Source organism: Leucopleurus acutus (genome assembly GCF_964270905.1).
Source record: "Leucopleurus acutus genome assembly, chromosome: 6".
NCBI classification, from domain to species: domain Eukaryota; kingdom Metazoa; phylum Chordata; class Mammalia; order Artiodactyla; family Delphinidae; genus Leucopleurus; species Leucopleurus acutus.
The window spans coordinates 76543513-76564234 of NC_139149.1; the positions used below are offsets into that span (position 1 = coordinate 76543513).

At 38.4% G+C, this 20722-nt stretch overlaps 1 protein-coding gene across 1 annotated transcript in view; it reads right to left on the reverse strand.

Moving 5' to 3' along the window:
• Window positions 1-591: 591 nt before the first annotated feature.
• The window catches only part of TMEFF2 (transmembrane protein with EGF like and two follistatin like domains 2), a gene marked incomplete at both ends in the record, with an annotated part of 248249 nt that continues 228118 nt past the window's right edge, over window positions 592-20722 (reverse strand). Inside the window, 3 exons of the mRNA XM_082841099.1 lie at window positions 592-688; window positions 4103-4261; window positions 6140-6263. Of these exons, the coding sequence (XP_082697225.1) occupies window positions 592-688; window positions 4103-4261; window positions 6140-6263 (380 nt within the window). The remainder of the gene's footprint in view (window positions 689-4102; window positions 4262-6139; window positions 6264-20722) is intronic.

Here is a 20722-nt window from a genome sequence, read left to right on the forward strand (position 1 = left end):
CAGAGATTTTTCTGCTCTGGGGATGAAAATGGAAGACCAGGGAAGAAAGCTGATAAAATAGAGATGATTCAAAGATCTGAAATATTTTTTCCTCACTCGATATAAACTATTTTTTCTCTTTTCCAATAACCATCGTTTCCCTTGATCTTGGAATCACTCAAAACCTAGCCACTGAGTCCTGTATAAACTAGTGCTCTGTCTCAGGATGTGGAGAAAGATAAAATACTGGTACTTGTACAGATTGTACTAGCTTGATTATATTTACAGTTAGGAGATACCGCAAATTTAAGAACGCCAATTTTTTTCTCATCACTGAGTATTTATTATATATAACAAATACATGGGAAAGAAAAAACTATATTGTGTGATATAAATAGTTTATTTACATTACAGAAAAAACATCAAGACAATGTATACTATTTCAAATATATCCATACATAATCAAATATAGCTGTAGTACATGTTTTCATTGGTGTAGATTACCACAAATGCAAGGCAACATGTGTAGATCTCATCTTATTCTTTTGTCTATAATACTGTATTGTGTAGTCCAAGCTCTCGGTAGTCCGGCCACTGTGCAACATGCTCCCTTTAGATTAACCTCGTGGACGCTCTTGTTGTGTTGTCTGAACTGTAGTGCCCTGTATTTTGCTTCTGTCTGTGAATTCTGTTGCTTCTGGGGCATTTCCTAGAAGGTTGGAAAGTTTACAGATCTTAGTCCAGTGCTATTACCTAAAATCTGGTCCCACAATCACAGAGTGAAGTTATGGATTAAGCAAATTATTAAAATATTTCAGATGAAAGAATTTATTATTAGCAGAAGCTGGAATTATGTTGGAAGAGGTTTTGTTTTTTGTTTTTGCTTCTGTTTGCGGTTGTCTTTAAGCATCTGTTGAGGAGAACTGAAGAACAGAGGTGGAAGTTGAAGAGGAATACATTTACCTAGTCCTCAACAGCTTACTCGTCAGGGCTCAAACAGTGACTCAGCACAATGCAATAGAGCAAGTGTGAGCTCATCTAATCTCATGTTAAAGGTCTTCAACAACTTGATACTTTCAGGGCTACAAGTTTAAATGCTATCAAACCAGAGAGTGAGCCAACTGTTAATATGGGATATGTAATGAAAAGGGATATTGTTTTGGTTCAGCCTAATATCATTTTGTATATTAATGTTATAAGCTAGAGACATAAATTGGTACCAATTATTTAGCTTCTATAAAAAGCTAAGACTCAGTCAAATTATCTGAAAAGCTCTCATCTAGTAGCTTTTCTCTTATAATAAGATAATGCTTTGACAATACAAATAAAAATAACAATACAAAGTTCCTATAAAATCCTATTATAATAAGCTGGGGGGTGTCAGAAAATATATATTCATATATATGTTCATATGTGAGTAAATGTATATAGTATATACATATATGGGTTTTTTGGGGGTAGATCTGTCAAAATGAACATGGAGCTGGAAGTCATATTCCCAGCAAGTGAGAGCTGGAGATGAAAGACTGAAAATACATCTTCTCAGCAGGGCAACTCTTTTCATTTCAGAACAGGTCTCTATATGTCTGTATTCTTTATGACACATGTTTATTTAGGAGAAGGACAGATATTTGACTAAAGTAGTAAAAACAAGGGGAAAGAACTAGGAAAAGAAAGTGGGAAGAGGAGAAGAGAAAGAAAAGAGAGGTAGAAAAGAGGAGAGACCAGGTGACAATGAGATTAAAAGAAAATTGAAGAGAATGAGGGGATCTCTGTTTCATGTAATTTTGTAAATCTTTTAGCAGCTAGATGTTTTGGAACAAGTCTTGATGGACGAGTGTGGCCAGGTCACCAGGAAGAGAGGGTTTGGGCAGGAAGGGTTAGAGGGGAGGATGGCCTAGCTGCAAAGTCTGGTTTTTGAGCAGAATGTTTTCAAGTGAATGAAATGAATCCATACTGAGAATAGTGTAGTTTATTGACTAGTATGACTCTTGGATTTTGGAAAGCTTGGATTGCCTAGGAGAGTTTTATAAAATGCATTACAATAATGCCAGTTTAGTTCATGTGCTATTTCTCCTCCTCAAAAGTAAACAGAAGATAGGTTTTGTTTTGTTTTTACATGGAAAATGAAAACAGCCGTATGTCTTAAAAGAATGGCTTGCCTAATTTGGAGCTCGGTTAGGTTGTCTTGAGCATCAGAAAATAGACATCTTGACCAGCCAAGGGGCAGTATGACTGGTGGTTAAGTGCACAGGCTCTGATACTAGGCAGCCTAGATTCCATTTTTGCCCTTATTGCTCAGCTGTGTATGCTCAGCAATTTGCTGACTTCTCATACCTCAGTCCCTATCTTGAAAATGGGGATAATTGTTCCTTCATAATGTTACCAAATGTATATATATATGTATTGGTGTGTGTCTGTACAGATATACATACACACATACACACACACACACACACAGACACAATTCCTGGGGAGAGATAAGGACCCTATGTATTCCAGTTGTTTTTATTACATATGGGAATGAAGTTGATTAATAAGACTTCTAAACATCTGCTGAAGTATTTAAAGTTCTGCATTTTTGTCCGTACATGAAGTAGCAAATCAAATTGTTATGATTTTATATCTATTAAATATGAATTTCATTTTTCACATGCTGAAATTACTTAGATATTAGTAGGCTCAAGACCCCTGGAGTAATGGGGCATAGTTTCCTGTGTTTTAGATTCTTTTTTATCTTTTCTTTTATACTTAATATTTTTGGTTTCTTGAGTTATTTTTATGCTCCCCAGAATCAATTTTAATGTAATCCCCTGACTCACTTGGCATCTAAACATAAGAGTAGAGTTGATGAACTCAACTTGGTTTCGAGTAGCAGAGAGCTCCCGTCGATGATGTTCCCTTAAGCCGTTAGGCCAGGGAAGGATCTATGAACCATATTTTGTCTTTTTCAAGAGCAAATGCCACACTTGTCCTCAAAGAAGATAGAACAATACAGATATAGCGATGTATTATGGCCTTTATTTTCTAAAGATATGATACTTTCTTTTATTTTCTTGTCTTAAAATAATTTTGGGGGAAACACTCTGATTTACTGTAGAGCTGCACAAATGATTGAAAGTCCAAATGCCTTGTGAATTTGACAAAAACCTTGAAAAACTTCCTGGGAACTTTTATCTCAAGCGGAGTGAAATCAGAACAAAGAATCTTCAGTAACATTTCTGGTTAGACAGGACATAAATAATATGCATTCGGTTTGCAATCTAATTCTTGGTTACCATGAATTTACACGCTAATGAAGGTAAGCCATACCTGGCCTCCCTCCTTTACTCCAAGCCCGATGCCAGACATTACTAATTATTCATGGTTTTCTTTCCTGTTGAAACTGGATGAGATCTCTGTATTTCTCTCAACCTAACTCTCCAGGAAACAATTACTGTCTGATTGTTTGGGGGTTTGATATGAAAGCTTGTTGTGAAATTTGCTGCGTGTTTCCATATATCAAAGGTTTTCATGTACTACAACATAATCATTCTCATTATAACTATTTTCTTTGAATTTTGTGATTAAAAATTATTTTGTTAACTTAAGATAAAAATGTATTTGTGGTTTATATCAAATATGTTAAAAATGATTATACCTGAGAGTTATACTTGGAAATATAAGTGCCCTAAATGAGAGCTATAATTTAATACTTTTCTAGGCCTTGTATAAAATCTATTCTATGATCTCATTTGGCATACTAATCCGAGTAAGTCAGGAAACACTGCTCATTTAAATAGTCTGTTAGTAGTCTGAATGAAGACTGACTTTTTATAGCTAAAAGAGAAAAGCATATTTAAACAAAGATTGGTATTACACATTAGAAGGGGAAAAAAGACCTTTCCTTAGAAAATAAATAATCCTCATCATAATGCAAAATAAGGAAAAAAATTTGTACCACTCCAGCACGAAAGTCAATGTCTTTCCATTTGGCTATTCCAATGTTGTTATGATGAGGAAATAGGACTCCAGAGAATGGATGGCTGCAGAGTCCATGAAGGGACTTGTAATTAGAGAGCTCTAAGACAAGGAGGAATGACATATCCCTTCATGTAGGTGGCCACTGAGTACAGTTACTGACCTGGTGATGCAGAGGACCACCACACAGATGATGGCAATCTGAATCGTTCCAATCACAGCTGCGATTAAGACGTACTGAAATCGGACAGGGCCGGGAACAACGTATAGTACACTGTAGTCCTTTTTTTCACAGTGTTGTCCAGTATAACCAGCATCACACCTGGAAGAGATAGTGTCCAGTTACCTGTAGTTGCTGGACTCATTTTTATAGTTGGCCTATAGCTATTTATCTTCATTGTGAAATTAGGACCTTTTGTTTCCCTTTCCTGCTCTTAAAAAAATAGTACTTTGTAGATATGTCTTTCAAATACTTGTTTTCAATAAGATCTCTTTGTGTTTTTTATTTCAAAGATAATGCAGTTTCTTTTTATACTTTATGATATGAGTTTGAAGATAGGAGAGTTGGTAGATAATTTGTGGTGATAATATAGAGAGACGAGAGAAGCCCAGGAATAATTATTCTTTCTATATATATTTTTTCAGGTGAGCTTTACATTTTATTTAACTTGCTCTTTAATTAACCTAAGTCAACATAACTGCTTGAGAAAAGGCTTGTTTCTGATGACATGAGTATAAAAAATAGTACTACTTATCTATTTTTGGATAAAGCATTCTCTATGCTACTGTTAGAATAAGTGTTAAAAAGTGTTAGGGCCAGAGGTACAACAAGAGTGATTTCTTTAATTTACTGGTCATAAAGTTGTCTGCTTATGTTAGAGAATTAAATTTCAGTAGGAAAAAAGTAATTATGATGTAGGCGATATGGTTGGTTCAGCAAAACAAGCCCATGCGCTATTCATCTGAGAATGAAGGCTGCCTCTCCCTCACTCAGCCCTCATCAGAAAGCTCAGGTAGACGATCTGCATGAAACGAGGAAACAGCTCACATGAAAACAATACTAGTGGGGATCAACTTGTCGTTGACTTTGTGGAACTATTTTAGTACTTCACTTTGAATTTCTCATAGTTACATCCTGGGATCTTTCCTCTCTGCATCAGAGGGGTTTAATAATGACGACCCTGCTGGGGATGACAGGGCAGCAGGTGCAACTTCTCACTGTGCCTGACTGCTCTACTGGAAGGCAAGTGCTAGTGTATTCAATGAAGGAAAACATGAAAGGAAGGCAGCTCTTGAGAAACAGAGAAGGGGAAAGGAGGAAAGAAGAAGGAGAAGATGAAGAAAAAGAAGAAGAGGGGGAGAGGAAAGGAGAGGGGAGGGGAGAAGGGAGGGGAGAGAAGGAAGAGAACAAGAGAGAGAAACTCCTTTCACTGTATAGCAGCAATATGCAACCTATTTCATCATTTGCCGCTTGTATATTCCTTTAATAAAAAATACGTTGGTCTTTTTCACTTTGGCTTTATCGTCTCTGAAATAATTATGTTCTATCCATGCGTATTCAGCAGATATTTGTATTTATTAACTAAATCCAGACAGGCAATTTCTTTGTGTCTCAACTGAGTCTGAATCTGTGGAGGTATAGCTAATATCTCACTCCACAGGCCTTGTGGATAGTGGATCCTAGCAAAACCAAGATTGATGATATTTATTAGAAGACCCGGAGGACTCTGGAAAAGACAGCCTCCCAAAAGCAACCGTGTTATCTTTAGGCCTCATTTCATTTGTTTGAGAAATATTTATCAAGTACCTGATCTGTGCCAGGCACTGCTCTGTGTCCATGCGAAAGAGTGATGAATAAACCAGAGGAGGCTGTGTCTTTAAGGAACTTGTAATGCCCAAGGTACAATTTAAAATTCCACCAGAAGAGTGTATATAATGATGTGTTACATAGTACTTGGGTATGTGCACACATTTTGTAGTTTTCTAGTTTGTGCGTGTGTGTGTGTGTGTGTGCGTGCGTTCGTGCGTGTGTGTGTGTGTGCGTGTGCGTGTGCATGTGTGTGTGTAGGAGAGGGAGAGAAAGGTATGGCTGCTGATCGCCCATTCAGGCAGAATGCCATCCAATTCTCTGTAAACATCCAGAATTTAGTTTCTATATTTTTACTTTATACATTTAAAAGTTAAAGGGTGAAAACATTACCTGCAAGACGGCTCCTGCATATTGATAGAATGTTCACACTTGCCGTGCATGCAGAAGCCATTGTAATGTTCTGGGCAAGGTATGTGGTGTTCTCTGGCGCTTTCTTCTAATTTGTTAGCATTCTCTGTGAATACAGATAAAAGCAACATCCCCTGTAAATACTTTCTTAGCCTGGTAAGATCAACCAGTACATTAAGAAGCAAAGCTACAGTAGGCAAAAATATTTAAAAGGGCAAGAATTAAAAGGCCATGCTTCAGAAGAAAGAGGGAGAAAGAATTGAAAGACAGATGTCTTTACAATTGTGTTTAGAGATGAAACTGCAAAATTACCCAGTACTTTTCATGCTTTTATGTAATTTCCTACATCTTTAAGAACCAGTGATGTTTCTATGAGTTGTCAGACAGCTTTAATTTTCCTTGTGTAGACACTGTACATTGACCATAAAATAATTCAAGAAGAAAATCCTATTTTTTGAATTTCAAAGCCCAGCATAATGTCCCTAAAAGTAAATTGCTTTAATACGTTGATACTCTCTCCATGTGAGAGCTTAAAAAAAAAATATGCCCGTGTTCAATTGTTAAACAGAAGTTTTCCAAAACCAAATGCAAATTTCAACAGATGTATTCTTTCGGGCTTTATTCATCTACTGTGAACATGAATTTTCCTAGCACCCATACATTTTTTTATTGCCTAAATAATGCTACTGAAAGAGCAAATGTTATTTCAGAATCACTTATGTAGCTACTAACACAGTACATACTGAATGCTATGAGTGTATTCTAATTCATAATATTTGGCCTATTTAACAATGTCATGTGAAACTTAAACTTATGGTAAAGAAAAAAGCTTGTGTTCTAAAATGAACCCTTTCTTCTGTCATTAACAAGTTTTGTTTTCTCATGTTTCTATAAAGATACTAAATTTTTTTTCTGACCTCTGTTAGTCTAAATACATTTGCTTCTCATTTGTAATGCCATCTCTAAGCAGTCTTTGGATTCTTTATATGTTCATTTTATAACATAAAGTTTTGCCTTTTTTGAGTTTCTTCTATAATCTGAGACCTGATGTACTTTAAAATTCTTCCCTAAGCGCATGAGAAATATAACTCTCTTGACTTCAATCTAAAGATACTTTTCAAGACCACAGTAATCGGTCAGCAGTAATGCGTTCTCCCAGTGATGGAAGATTGAGAATAAATTACTATTTTTATGAAACAGATTATATCCTATCATTTCCACATAGGGGTATAGTTTTTTTTTATTATAGTGCATCCTTATAATTTTTACTGGCGGTCATGGATGGTGACTATATTTATCATGAGGAAAAAAGGTACCTTTGGTATTAGTGAATTAGACAAATGTATTATTTATGTTTAAGCAAGGCTATAAAATATCTATACATTTTAAGATCTAGGCTGTCATCTGAAAAACATTAAAGTTTGAAGTAAATTGTTAAATATGTTAAGTGCTTTCTTGTGTAGGGATATTTATGCACATCGGTATGGTGGGTAATATTTCAAATGACATACCCAAATTCATAAAGGATTTATCATAAGGATGCTGAAGAGGCTGGCGATGGCGTTTAAATCATTCATTTGTTTTATATCTATGTCTTTTTACCTATTTAGGTGATCTTTTGTTTGCAGTATAATATTTCTCCTTTGATAATTACTATTAAACTGAAAAGAACCGCTTCCATAGAAAAGACTGAGAATGTATAGAACTTTCTCTTTTGGTTTCTTCCATTCTTCCAAGCTACTACGGTGTTTTTGGTAAGAAATACTGCTTGCAGTAAGCAAACACACCAAAACTGAAATGGGTAGTGTGGGGTAAAATTTCCAATATGGGAGTATGTGACCAAAATAGAAGCAGAACGACCACAGTATTTAGATAACATCTTGAGAGGGCTTGTGGTCATTCATGAATCCATGAAGACTGGGATCATTCTGTGCCCTGGCTGGGGGGCTACAAGCCAGAGTGGACAAACCACACACCTGCTATTGAAAGATGACTTTAGCTGTGGGGTTTGCCAGCCTCACTGCTGATGTAATGAACCAGCACTGATTTTCACTCTTATTTCTGGATCTTCTCCCCATAACAAACTATTCAACACTTCTGTTTAGTGTTCGTTAGTAACCCTTCAGTGCTTCTGCACACCTGCATGGGGGAATTTTCTGTAACTTCCCTACATTTCACTTATACACTGTGATTTCAGTCATAGTATTTTTCAAACACATCTTATTAGGGCTATTCTTCTGTCAGTTGCAAAAGAAGATCAAGAATTTTCTTAACTCAAAATCCATTTTTTAAGGCTGTTTTATTTTTAACTCTGTCCCTCACCCCATACTGTTTTTGTTTCTGAATCTGTACCATGTCCACAATTAGGAACTGAAGTCCAAGGGCAAAATAGGTGATTGTTTGAGTGAGACTGTTGCCTTAGTGTAGTAAGAGCTGGATATTTTCACAAAGTTCATTATCCAGACAGGATGATCGTGTGGGAGGGGAATAGTTTCCATCATAAAATCTGCTAATTAGTTTACACCATTCCTTATGAACTTGGAGTGCTCTGTTATGCTGCTCGTAGGATACTGTCAAATAAGAAAGTTAGAGAGATTGAAAATAAATGAGTAGAAGAAATGAACCCTGGGCAAGAAAATGAGGAATCGTCAATATACGTCAACAAATTTATAGTCGATCCAAACAAGTAAACCAGTTGATTGAAAACCTGAATATGTAACCACTTCTAGTAATGCAATAGACATGTTTTAGAAATGAGATCTGAGTATATTAAGAAGAGTAGAAACACAGAAATATAATATACAAACCAAATATGTGTATGGACCATAATGGGTATTTGTGATCCTGATGTTTATGCATAGGTATTTAAGCAATAACAAAGCATTTAATGATTTAAAATCATAGAAAAATGGGGCTTCCCTGGTGGCGCAGCAGTTGAGAGTCCGCCTGCCGATGCAGGGGACACGGGTTCGTGCCCCAGTCCGGGAAGATCCCACATGCCGCGGAGCGGCTGGGCCCGTGAGCCATGGCCGCTGGGCCTGCGCGTCTGGAGCCTGTGCTCCGCAACGGGAGAGGCCACAACAGTGAGAGGCCCGCATACCGAAAAAAAAAAAATCATAGAAAAATGATACTTTGGAAGTCTGTATGTTTTCTCTGGTGGTTGACGATTTAAACATCAACTTCTCTGTTCTCCATTTAAAAAGAGATTTAATGTAAGGATTGTGCTCTTCTAAGACAGAGAGTGATCATGGTAGAAACTCTTCGTGTCTTTGTCTAAAATCCTTGTCCAGTTTCCTGTTTAAATGTTTAAAAATTGTTTATTCTGAATGAGATCCTGACTTTTTTAAGAAACAACTTCTGGTATAATCTGAGTTACTTGCAGCAGAGCTAATAGGGCTGCATGCCCATTGCTAGTCGACATTCCAATCAATAGCTATAGAAGTGGGCTGCTCTAAAGCATAGCTATATGTATTGTTTCTATCCTGGTGCTTTCAGGGAAAGAGACACAGCAAGCTGAAGAGACAGAGGAAATGGCGAATAGCAAGACCTTGCTTTAATCACAAGTCAAGTAAGATAAGTCGAATAGAAAGTGGGCAGAACCAGGCATAGCAGTTCAGATATTTAAATCAATATAGCCCAGAGTGTGGTGTGTGTGTACACGTGTGTTTATCATTACCCCTGATTTCTTCCCAAAAAGTTGGAAACAAGATGTCGTTCAGAGAATTAATCTATCAAAGCAACACATTATCGACTGAAGCAGAAATATGACTGTAAAATTTGACTAAAATTATCCTTATATCTGAAGAAAGGATGTTTCCCTTTGGATAAGGGTTAGAGTCTGGCAAAAGAAGCATCTGAATGTCATGCTGTGTCATCTATTCAAGTGCCCTCTGGGATGCTGTGCCCTGAGAAGCCAACTTGAACTAGCAAACCCAGAGTGCCCAGTTGCAAAGATTGCACAGATGGTTGCACTAGATTATTAGTGTCTGATGCTATTAAATACTCAGTTAACCCATTTCTCTTGTTTTGATGCTCTGCTCTTTAGTCTTAAAATAGTTGGACTTCTGTGTAGCTGGCTTTGACAGTACCACCTAGATATCTTATCCATTTGACATTTATATATTTCATTTGAGTGAATTGATTGGTTCTGAGTTTCCATGCATTTTGGGGGCACAAGTCAGCTTTCTTCAGCCCACTGAATTCTTGGGGTTTGTAAAATCAAATTTCTGCACCTATAGGCTAAAGGACCAGATCCTACCCATGGTGTATTACAGTCTGGGAGGACATCTGGGGGCTGGTCAGATGATATTTCTCTGGAGACAGCCCTATCTTGCTTTAATCAGGCCTTTCTTTAGAATATACATACAAATCCTTTAGGCCTCTGAGTCCCCATGAGGAGTCTGATTCTGTGTAAGAATTTTAGAGTAAGTTGGAAAGATCCTAAACTAGAGGTATCATCAGGATTTAGAGGATGCTTTAGGGAGGCAGATTTCTGCTGCACATTTTTAAGCAACCAGAACTGTTCAATAGGGGAATGAGTTATATAGTGAAGTGATGAGTTTGTGGTGGTGTGAAAACTTCTCATATGTGTTACTATTTCTCAGATGTTGTAGAGTGTTACTGTATGGTAGGTTGGATTATTTTAGATCTCTATGTTCTTTGAATTTTAAGAGTAATATTTATTTCTATTCTTAATATTTACTTATATTAAATTACAAATAAATATTTATTGCGAAATATTATTATTGATATCCTAGGAAAAACAAGTGGAGAAGTAAGGACATTATTTAGGTAAGGAAATCACTTTGCCTTAATTATGGGGACATTTTACTTTTTAAAGAGTGTAAAATATCTTAAATATTTACTGGGTCTGTAATTCAGACATTCTAGCATAAAGTGATCTTTACTACATGTTGTCTTCCTTGTGGGGAACAATATGCTTGTGGATCTTACTTTAATTTTTAAGATTATGCTTTAGCATCACGAATTATCTTGACAAGTACATGCATGTGAGTTGTACAGTGTGGTTTATTATCTTTTCAACGCTCTTTTCCTGTGGGCACACAAAATGTGACACATTTTTTCTGCAAAATGAAATTTCCATTTTTGATGTATTTCTATAATACTTCTATTTGTCATGTTTATAACAGTACAAGGAAACTCCAGCACTGAGATATTCCTCTACTGATGATTACTTGATTTTACTGTAATTTCTCCTGCTTACTGTCCTATTGCTAAAGCAGTACGAAAATAATTTTATTTAACCAGCTAGAAAAACTATCTTTCTTTCCATTGTATTTATATTGTGCCTGGGACAGAAACAAATTATGAATTTAGAAGCAAAGTCATGATGGTCCCATTGTTGATTAGAGTTGGTTTCAAAGAAAATATAGAATTCTTATGATTTCCTGTCCTTATCAGGTATAAACATATGAGGTGGCAGTAAAACCTCCTATCTAGCTTGAATTGCAATCGAAGCTTTTTAAAGACCAGAAAAGCATTCCTATTGAATGGGTCCTGAATGTAATGCAATATGAGTTCTTGCAACTTAACAAATTCTATAATAGCCTCACCTGCTGTCATAGTTTCTTCAAGGCACAGATGAGTAGATGAGAAGAGTCTCTCTTTTTTTAAGCCTCTAGGACAGAGACTCAAATGAGAATGCTAGCTGAAAGTGACAGCTTAGCACAACGGATGGGGAAGCATTTAAGGACAAGATCAATTCTAAAGTTCTGTAGAGAGCAGAGGCCCAGTCACAATATTCCTAGTTATCTGTTAAAGATTTTGAAAGAAAACCCTTCAAAATAGAGATCAAGTCCTTCAAGTGCTACATTTCTTCTGCAAGTTGAACATTATCCTATTTTTTCAGAAGAGTAATTGAAACTATTTGGATCCAGAACTTTGCTAATTAGGCAGAGGTATGCGTTGGGAGCAGGATGTGTGGGGATGCAGAGAAATTCTTTTTTTTTTTTTTTTTTTTTTTTTTTTTTGCGGTACGCGGGCCTCTCACTGTTGTGGCCTCTCCCGTTGTGGAGCACAGGCTCCGGATGCGCAGGCTCAGCGGCCATGGCTCACAGGACCAGCCGCTCCGCAGCATGTGGGATCTTCCCGGACCGGGGCACGAACCCGTGTCCCCTGCATCGGCAGGCGGACTCTCAACCACTGAGCCACCAGGGAAGCCCGAGAAATTCTTTCTTATTGTACTATTGATCAGGCACTAATATAAAATGTGAAATGTGATTACCCACGTCACCACTTGCATATATAAATATTCTTATTGGACATAAAATTAAATACAATGGAAGAAAACTAATTTTTGTGTTACTGAATTCTCAGGCAAGACCTTAATGGCATTATTCAAGAATTGCCTGAATTTAATTTGGAAAAAGTAACAGCATCTGAAATAGACATAGTAATTTGGGGACTGGAGTGACTGAAATGCAACGATACTGGATGATTACTTGCATGGGCTTTTATTACCTCAGTTTCTACTGGTAATATATTTACATGGATAAAAGCTGAGAAATCTGTAAAACCTTGGAAGAGAAACTTGTATGTACCATTTTAACTTACGACATCCAAAAACAATTTTAATAAATTGAAGAATTTGACATCACAAGTTTCATATAGATGTAGCCAGAAATTCTAGACCTCCAAGATAAAAAGAAGAAGAAGTTGTTTATTATTAGGAGGAAAACAAGCAGATCTTTAGCCATTTTCTCTGTCCCCTGCCTTAGGAATGCCCTGGCTGGCTTCTGATGGTAGAGCCCTCCAAATAGTGAAGAGAACAGGCAACTGGGGGAAACTGCACTCTGCCTATAATGGTCCTTTTCAAACTTCACCATTCAGTCAAGAGCCTATTAACTCTCAGCAAGCGGGTAACTCCTATAGGTTTAGAGGATTATGCTTGAAGACCTTTTAGAAATATAGTATTTTATGGAACCTTAGTTGTCTTTGACAACACCGTGTAAACATCAGGCCTTGGGAAGAGGCAGGGATCCATGGTTCATTAGCCTCTCAGGAGTCCAGAGGTGGAGTTGCCTTAAGCTTATCTGGGGCAATTTGCTACAGCTCTCCCCACTGAGCTTTTGCTGCAGCAACCCTGCTCTCTTCCAAGCTGCTCTTCATAGACAAAGTTTACTGTAAACCTTAGAGAAAGAAAAAATTATGGGAAGCCATTTTATGCCAGGTATACTCCCCTCCCCTTTTTTCTTTTGTCTTGAACTAAACCTATGCATTTCTGGCCAAACTTATTTGCTTAGTGGCTAATCTGGGTGTCCTTTCTTAGTGAACTTCTTGGGTAACAGTGCTGAAAATGACAACACAAGTGACAGAGGGTTCAGATCCTGTCCACTTTTGCCTTCGGGGCTATGTGAGTCAAGCTATTTTCTCCTTTATAGGCTACGTATGCAGCAATGGATAAATAGTTAAGATAAACCTTCTCAGGTGACACATTTGTTTTCCTCTGTGACTTTGAAATTATTAGCCAACAGAGAATGAGGAGGATTTAGGCTGGAGCATTCACTGAAACACAGCAGAAATTTTTAAAGATTTTAATAACGTAGATAGGACCAAAAAATTGGTAATATATTATATGAACATTTCTTGAGTACCTACTATGTGTCTGGCCCTGTGCTATGTACTATACATAACGTACTGTATCCATGGGTTGTTTCCACATGATTTGGTGTTGTCATCTAAACACAGCCAAGAAAACAGATTCTCAAGACAGGATGATAAATCTACAATTCCTGGAGAATCTACAACATGCCTAACATTGTGTTAATATTTAACATAACAAAAATGTATACCTTAATATAGCCCTTCAAAGTAGATTTATAAAAATCTCATTTTATATAGATGAGGAAACTGAAGCTCAAATAGGTTTAATTACTTGTCTTAGAAATTTACACAATCGATAAGCAGAACTGGGGTCAAAACTAGGGCTCTTGGGCTTCCCTGGTGGCGCAGTGGTTGAGAGTCCGCCTGCCGATGCAGGGGACACGGGTTCGTGCCCCGGTCCGGGAAGATCCCACATGCCGCGGAGCGGCTGGCCCCGTGAGCCATGGCCGCTGAGCCTGTGCATCCGGAGCCTGTGCTCCGCAACGGGAGAGGCCACAACAGTGAGAGGCCCGCGTAACGCAAAGAAAAACCAAAAACCAAAAAAAAAAAAACTAGGGCTCTTTCCAGTGTAACATGCAGACCACGCAGACCATGCAGCTAAGAACTTTTTAAACCACAAGACAAGCCCTGGTCCGGGAAGATGCCACATACCACGGAGCAGCTAAGCCCGTGCGCCACAACTACAGAGCCTGCGCTCTAGAGCCCACGAGCCACACCTGCTGAACCCCACGCGCCTAGAGCCTGTGCTCCGCAACAGGAGAGGCCCCCACAGTGAGCAGCCCGCGCACCGCAATGAAGAGGAGCCCCCGCTCTCTGCAACTGGAGAAAAGCCCGGGTGCAGCAATGAAGACCCAACACACCCAAAAATTAAAAAAATAAATAATAAAATAAATAAACTTAAAATTTTAATGAGTGGGTTAGTATCCTCAAATTCCTCCTTTAAGGGTAATGTTGCTTGTTCTAGCGCAGATACACCTTAAGTGCTTGTCAAAAATAGATTTCCAGGGTTTGGTTGGTCCTGATCACCTGAATCAGAATCACTAGCTGATACACCTGAAGTTTGTCTTTTAAAAAAGTACCCCAGGGCTTCCCTGGTGGTGCAGTGGTTGAGAGTCCGCCTGCCGATGCAGGGGACACGGGTTCGTGCCCCAGTCCAGGAAGATCCCACATGCCACGGAGCGGCTGGGCCCGTGAGCCATGGCCGCTGAGCCTGCGCGTCCGGAGCCTGTGCTCCGCAATGGGAGAGGCCACAGCAGTGAGAGGCCCGCGTACCGCAAAAAAAAAAAAAAAAAAAAGTACCCCAGGCAATTCTGACATTCAGATGATTTGGATCACAATACTTTTGACACCATCTTAGCCGTTTCTCATCTCTCTGTCTCTAGCCATCTAATGCTAGGTTTTCCTGTTCCCTGGATCCTGCTTCCTTCCCTTGATTACTACGCTGGCGCTGCTCCATCTTCGTGGTCCCAAATCTGTCTCGGCTCCTTCTCTTAAAGGACTGATCTCAGCCAGCTGTTCCGTGTCCAGGAGTGTGTGAGCACTGGGTTGCCCAGCGCTGCTCTTCCCACACCCACCTTGATTGTGATGAGAAGTCATCAGGGGCCTTCAGCTATCAAGCCTTCCTTGATCTTGGTAGTCAGCCTGAACACTTCATTTTATTTTAGAATACACTTCATTTTTTTCTTTATAAATTTATTTATTTTATTTATTTATTTTTGGCTGTGTTGGGTCTTCGTTGCTGCATGCCGGCTTTCTCTGATTGCGGCGAGCGGGGGGCTACCCTTCATTGCGGTGCATGGGCTTCTCATTGTGGTGGCTTCTCTTGTTGCAGAGCACGGGTTCTCGGAGCACGTGCTTCAGTAGTTGTGGCTCGCAGGCTCTAGAGCACAGGCTTAGCCGTGGTGGCACACAGGCTTAGTTGCTCCGTGGCATGTGGGATCTTCCCGGACCAGGGCTCGAACCTGTGTCCCCTGCATTGGCGGATTCTTAACCACTGTGCCACCAGGGAAGCCCACACTTCATTTTTATTGTTTTATTTTATTTTAGGCCCCTTTTGAGAACACAACACTCAGAGAATAGGCTGTCTGCCTGCAACAAATGCCAGCATCCGTGAGAGACTTCTAAATGTTGTCAGAATCCAGGTATCCTGAGACCAGCTCTCACAAATCTCTAGGCTTCTTTAATGGCTCTGTTAGACAACTAACCAGAATAGCAACAAGAATTCTCTGTGTGAAAGTAAATGAAGCTTTCTCTTGGATATAGAAACAAATAACACCGCTGAGGAAAGGTGCAGATTATATCAAGGATTATGATTAGTTCAATTTCCAGATGGTCCATTGGTGGTATCTTTAGACATTCAGCTAGTCTGTAGAAAAGAGAAAGTTATAAGAGAAGCAGTGGGAGCAGGAAAGAAGACAAATAGAGGGAATAAATGGAAGCCTAGTCACCATTTGTGGCAGTGTGACAACTGGGAGAGATGGTGCTACAACAAACAGCAGGTGTTGACGGCAGCTGGGGAGGGACATCTCTTTAGTTCCTTGAGCAGGACAAGACAGCCACCCTTTCTTTTAAATTGCGGGCCTTAAGGACAATGGACATACTCTCCAGACCAGGGTTTCCCAAGGGGAGCTCTGTCAATGCAGTGCTACTTCTGGAGCAGGCTTCATGGAGAAAGGGATTCTATAGTCAAATAAGTTTGGGAAAGAGCGGATTAAACACAGCTATATGCATTTCTTTACTGCTTGTTTTCAGAGTCTTTAAAAGGCTAACCTGCATTGTGAGATGCCTAGAAAGGACACACATTATGGAGTGTTCCTAAACTCATTTGTCTAGGAAACTTCCCTCTCCCTTTTAGGAACATTTTGTGGGACTATTCCACCAGACTCCTTTCTGGGAAACATTGCATCAGACCATAGCATCTCCAAATTTTTCACATTACCACACACATAGAAAAGGATACGATTTGGTTTTAGGCAAACAGAGGAGACAGTCGGCCTGGGGGCTCTAGCCACTCAAGCCACCTGACTGCTAAAGTAGATTAATGAGTTTATACACCTGTTACCCATTCAGAGCATACAAGAAAACGTTGCAATAGATTATACTTTCTCCTAGGGCAGAGGCTGTATTATTTACTGTAACATTTCTAGGGTGTAGAACAAGAAGTAGCAATAAGTGGGTGTTCAGTAAGTAGCATGAATAAATGAGTATGACAGGCATAGGCAATATATTTGGAAACTGCCTGTACCTTGGTGTGGTGGCTTTCAAAAGATTAGTCCCTCTTAGTTGTTGCATCAAAGAGCCAGCTGCACTTCAGTAATGTGTCCTTAAAGAGACAGACAATCCCTACCTTAACCGACAAGGTAAGGTGCAATACAGTGGAGAACTGTAGTCGACTCAGTAGAGTGTATATATTCAGCGTGACAGAATTAGATGCAGAGGTAAAAGCTATATTTGCTATGCACTTCAGGCTTATTCAGTGAAAGGCAAAAGGCTGGAGGGCAAAAATGTGTTGCTAACCATAAAAAAAAGATATCTATAAATGACTTGAAAGAGCAAGTATAGGCAATTGATGGGTTGATGGGTTTGCACATTCCTCCTGTATGATGTCATGGCCCAAAAAGGATAGTTAGAAAATTTACAGCGTAGATTTAGATTCATTTACAAATTTGGAGTACTGCCATATGTTGGTACATGACCAAATTAATGTAGTTGATTCTCATTGAGAACATTAGAGGGTATACCATCTCTTCTAATATTCAAGGATAAGGTGAAACAATTTTAAGAAACAAAGGCAGCTGATTATGCTATGAGTATTTCTGAAAGTTGGTTTGACATTTTAAATAAGCATTCTAGATAAAATTGATATTGAAAAAGTCACAGAGTCAACCTCTAAGACAGAATTTTGTAGTTTTTCCTAAGAAGTAATTTCTGAACATAACATAACCTCGGAACAGTTTCATGGTGTTGAAAGTTATTCTGTTTTGATGATATTTAGTACATGTCTATGAATCAAGTATCTTTGTATTTAAGCAGAATAAGACTGTTATTAAAGGTGGTATTGTTTTCTAAGATAAAAGTTTTGATGATGTGATAATCCGTCATAGATTTCCGTGTGGTCTCTCTGTTTAACCTGTTATAGGACATGAGAATACCAATGAACAAGTCTTTTTCATGTTCAGTATTATACGTTTTTTTATCGTCAGTAAAATCTTTAATGATTATTTGTAAAACATTAACCAAATATTTTATTGGTTACCGCATTGGGTTGAATAATGTCCTCCAAAAACTCCCATCTGTCTGGAACCTCAGAGTGCAAGCTTACTGGAAAATAATTAGTTCAGATGCTTTCATACTGGATTAGAGAGGGCCCTAAATCCAATGACTAGTATTCTTATAAGGTCATATGAAGACACACAATGAAGGTCAGATGAAGGTAGAGGCAGAAATTGGAACTACACTGCTATAAACCAAGGAATGTAGGAGCCACCAGAGCTGGAAAAGGCAAGGGAGGATTCTCTCTTTGAGAATGTGGAGGGACTGTGGTCCTGCCAGCACCTTAATTTCAGACTTTTACCCTCCAAAACTGTGAGATAATAAATTTCTGTTGTTTTAAGTCACCCAGTTTGTGGTAATTTTTTATGGCAGCCTTAGCAAACTAATATAATGACTATTTAGCAACCAAACACTCACATTGATAAAATATACTTTTTAACAGTCCATATGGAATTAATGAAAATGAGCTGAAAGATTGGCTTCAGCTAGTATGTGACCTGTACAATCTTGGTTTATGTTTATTTTCCCAGCATAATGATTCATAATGCCTCCTTTCACTCTCAGAAGTTTCCTAGTTAAGGTGGTAAATTATGTGATCACCTTAGTTTAAGCATATATTGAAAGATCTATGATTCATTGCATTTGCAACGCAGAAATTATGTTTTCAAGGTGCTGATGTGTCAAAAGATGCTAATAACCACAGTAAAGAAGAATTTTTGAGAAGCTAGGGAAACTTTATAAAAGGGGCTACATTCATTTTTGATTTATTAATTCATCTTATAAGAAAGGCAGTTATCTTACATTGTTTATTTTGTCATACAACAAATGATGCTGCATTTTACCTTTATTAGAAAGAAGCAAATGACCAAGCAGCAAACTGACATCAGTGACCTTTCAACAAAATTCCAGGTCACATCTGGAGTATAATCTCCCACATTATCTCTATCTGCATTTTTAGAACTCTTGAATAACTGATGCTATTATAGAATTCTGACTCATTAAGAAAACGCTGGAGTTTGTTTAGCATCTTTTGTTTAAGAAGGATGGGAATTTAGAGTACTCCATTAAGAAAATTTGAACATTAAATGTTCTCATCATTAAAGCATTATCCCTTGGTTAAGTACAAATCTTTTTAATCTAGGACAATTTATTCCTCAAGTATTCTAAATAGCTATGAATATTCTCTCTCTCCCTCCCTCCCCGCCCTCTTTCTTCCCAGTTTGGAATAATTGATTTCTTCTGGCACTTCCTTCATTTCTAGTCAGTGATAACTTTGTGTGCAAGAACTGCTCTAGAAATAGTTAAGGATGAGGCGTAGGTCTTAACAGTTTCTTTCCACTTGGACAGCATTTACGACTTGAAATTAGTTATTAACTAAGTGGTACTTTGTGGTCTCATAGTGTTAGTTTACCTTTTAACAGGTCTAACACACTCCCAGTGTATAATTTACACTCCCCAAGTACACGGTTGGTTAACCACTCAAGAAATCAATAGGGGTTGTAAAATGTGTACGAATTTGAATTTGGAGAGCGTCAAACACCTAGTTTATCCAGCTGGCACTGGATAACAGCTGGCACTTAGAATTGAGGCTTATAGGGAACTATTTATTTTGAAACAGAAAAACCACAAAATGGCTATATCCAGAGATGCGAGTTGAGTGCGACATAGGTGATTCAAACAAGCCCCTCACTTTTGCTGCAGTGAATGCTGTCAGTATCAACCCACAACTTCTGGCTCTTGGTATGTGACCATGTAGCCCTTTGGATCCAGAGAAGGTAAGAAACACATTTTTTCTTATAAGGTCTTAAAATTTACTAGTCCTTGCTCCTACCTGTACTGTACCTAATTAGCTCATCAATTTATTCATTCACTTAAAAAATATTGACTGATCTCCTCCTGTGTGCCAAATACTGCAGGTACAGAGTGCACAGTGGTGGGTGAAAGTTTCTCTCATAAAGGTCATTCACATCATAATATAATATACAAAAGTAAAAACAAACAAAAACCTAGCATCTAAATGAGAAATGTTACAGAGAAAAAAGGATGTTAAGATATAGCAGACTAGGGTGGGCAGCCTGTTTCAAAGAGGTGAGGGAAGGGTATTGAAGAAGGAAGGATGAGAAAAAGTTGGCCAGGTGAAGAGCCCTCTGAGTGAGTGTTATATACAGAAAAAGACTCTAATGTAAAAAAATGACATTCCAGGAGCCAACATTGTACCTAGAGAAGAGGGTTCCCAGGAAAGTAAAGAGAGAGCTAAAACGGAGTGGAGAGAACAGTGAGGTCCTTATTACTATGTAGAACTTTGTACGCCACACTAAGGAGTATTGATTTAATTTAAAGCGCAATGAGAACACATTGGGATAGTTTCAAGTATATCTGACTGGTGTGGAAAATAGATCATTGAGGGAAAACAGAGGAAGCAGGGAGAACAAATAGGAGACCAATACAGTAGTGTAGGTGAAAGACAGTGTCCAGGTTTTGGACTATAGTGGCAGTGGAGAGAGAAAAAAATACTTCTATTCCACGTATATCTTAGAGGTGGACTAAATATGACTTGTTCGTGTATTGCAAAATGAGAGGAATGGATCAAAGATGACTAGGTTTTTGGCTTGAACATGGTAGTGCCATTTTGTATAATGAGGAAGACTGCAGGAAAAACAATTAAGCTCT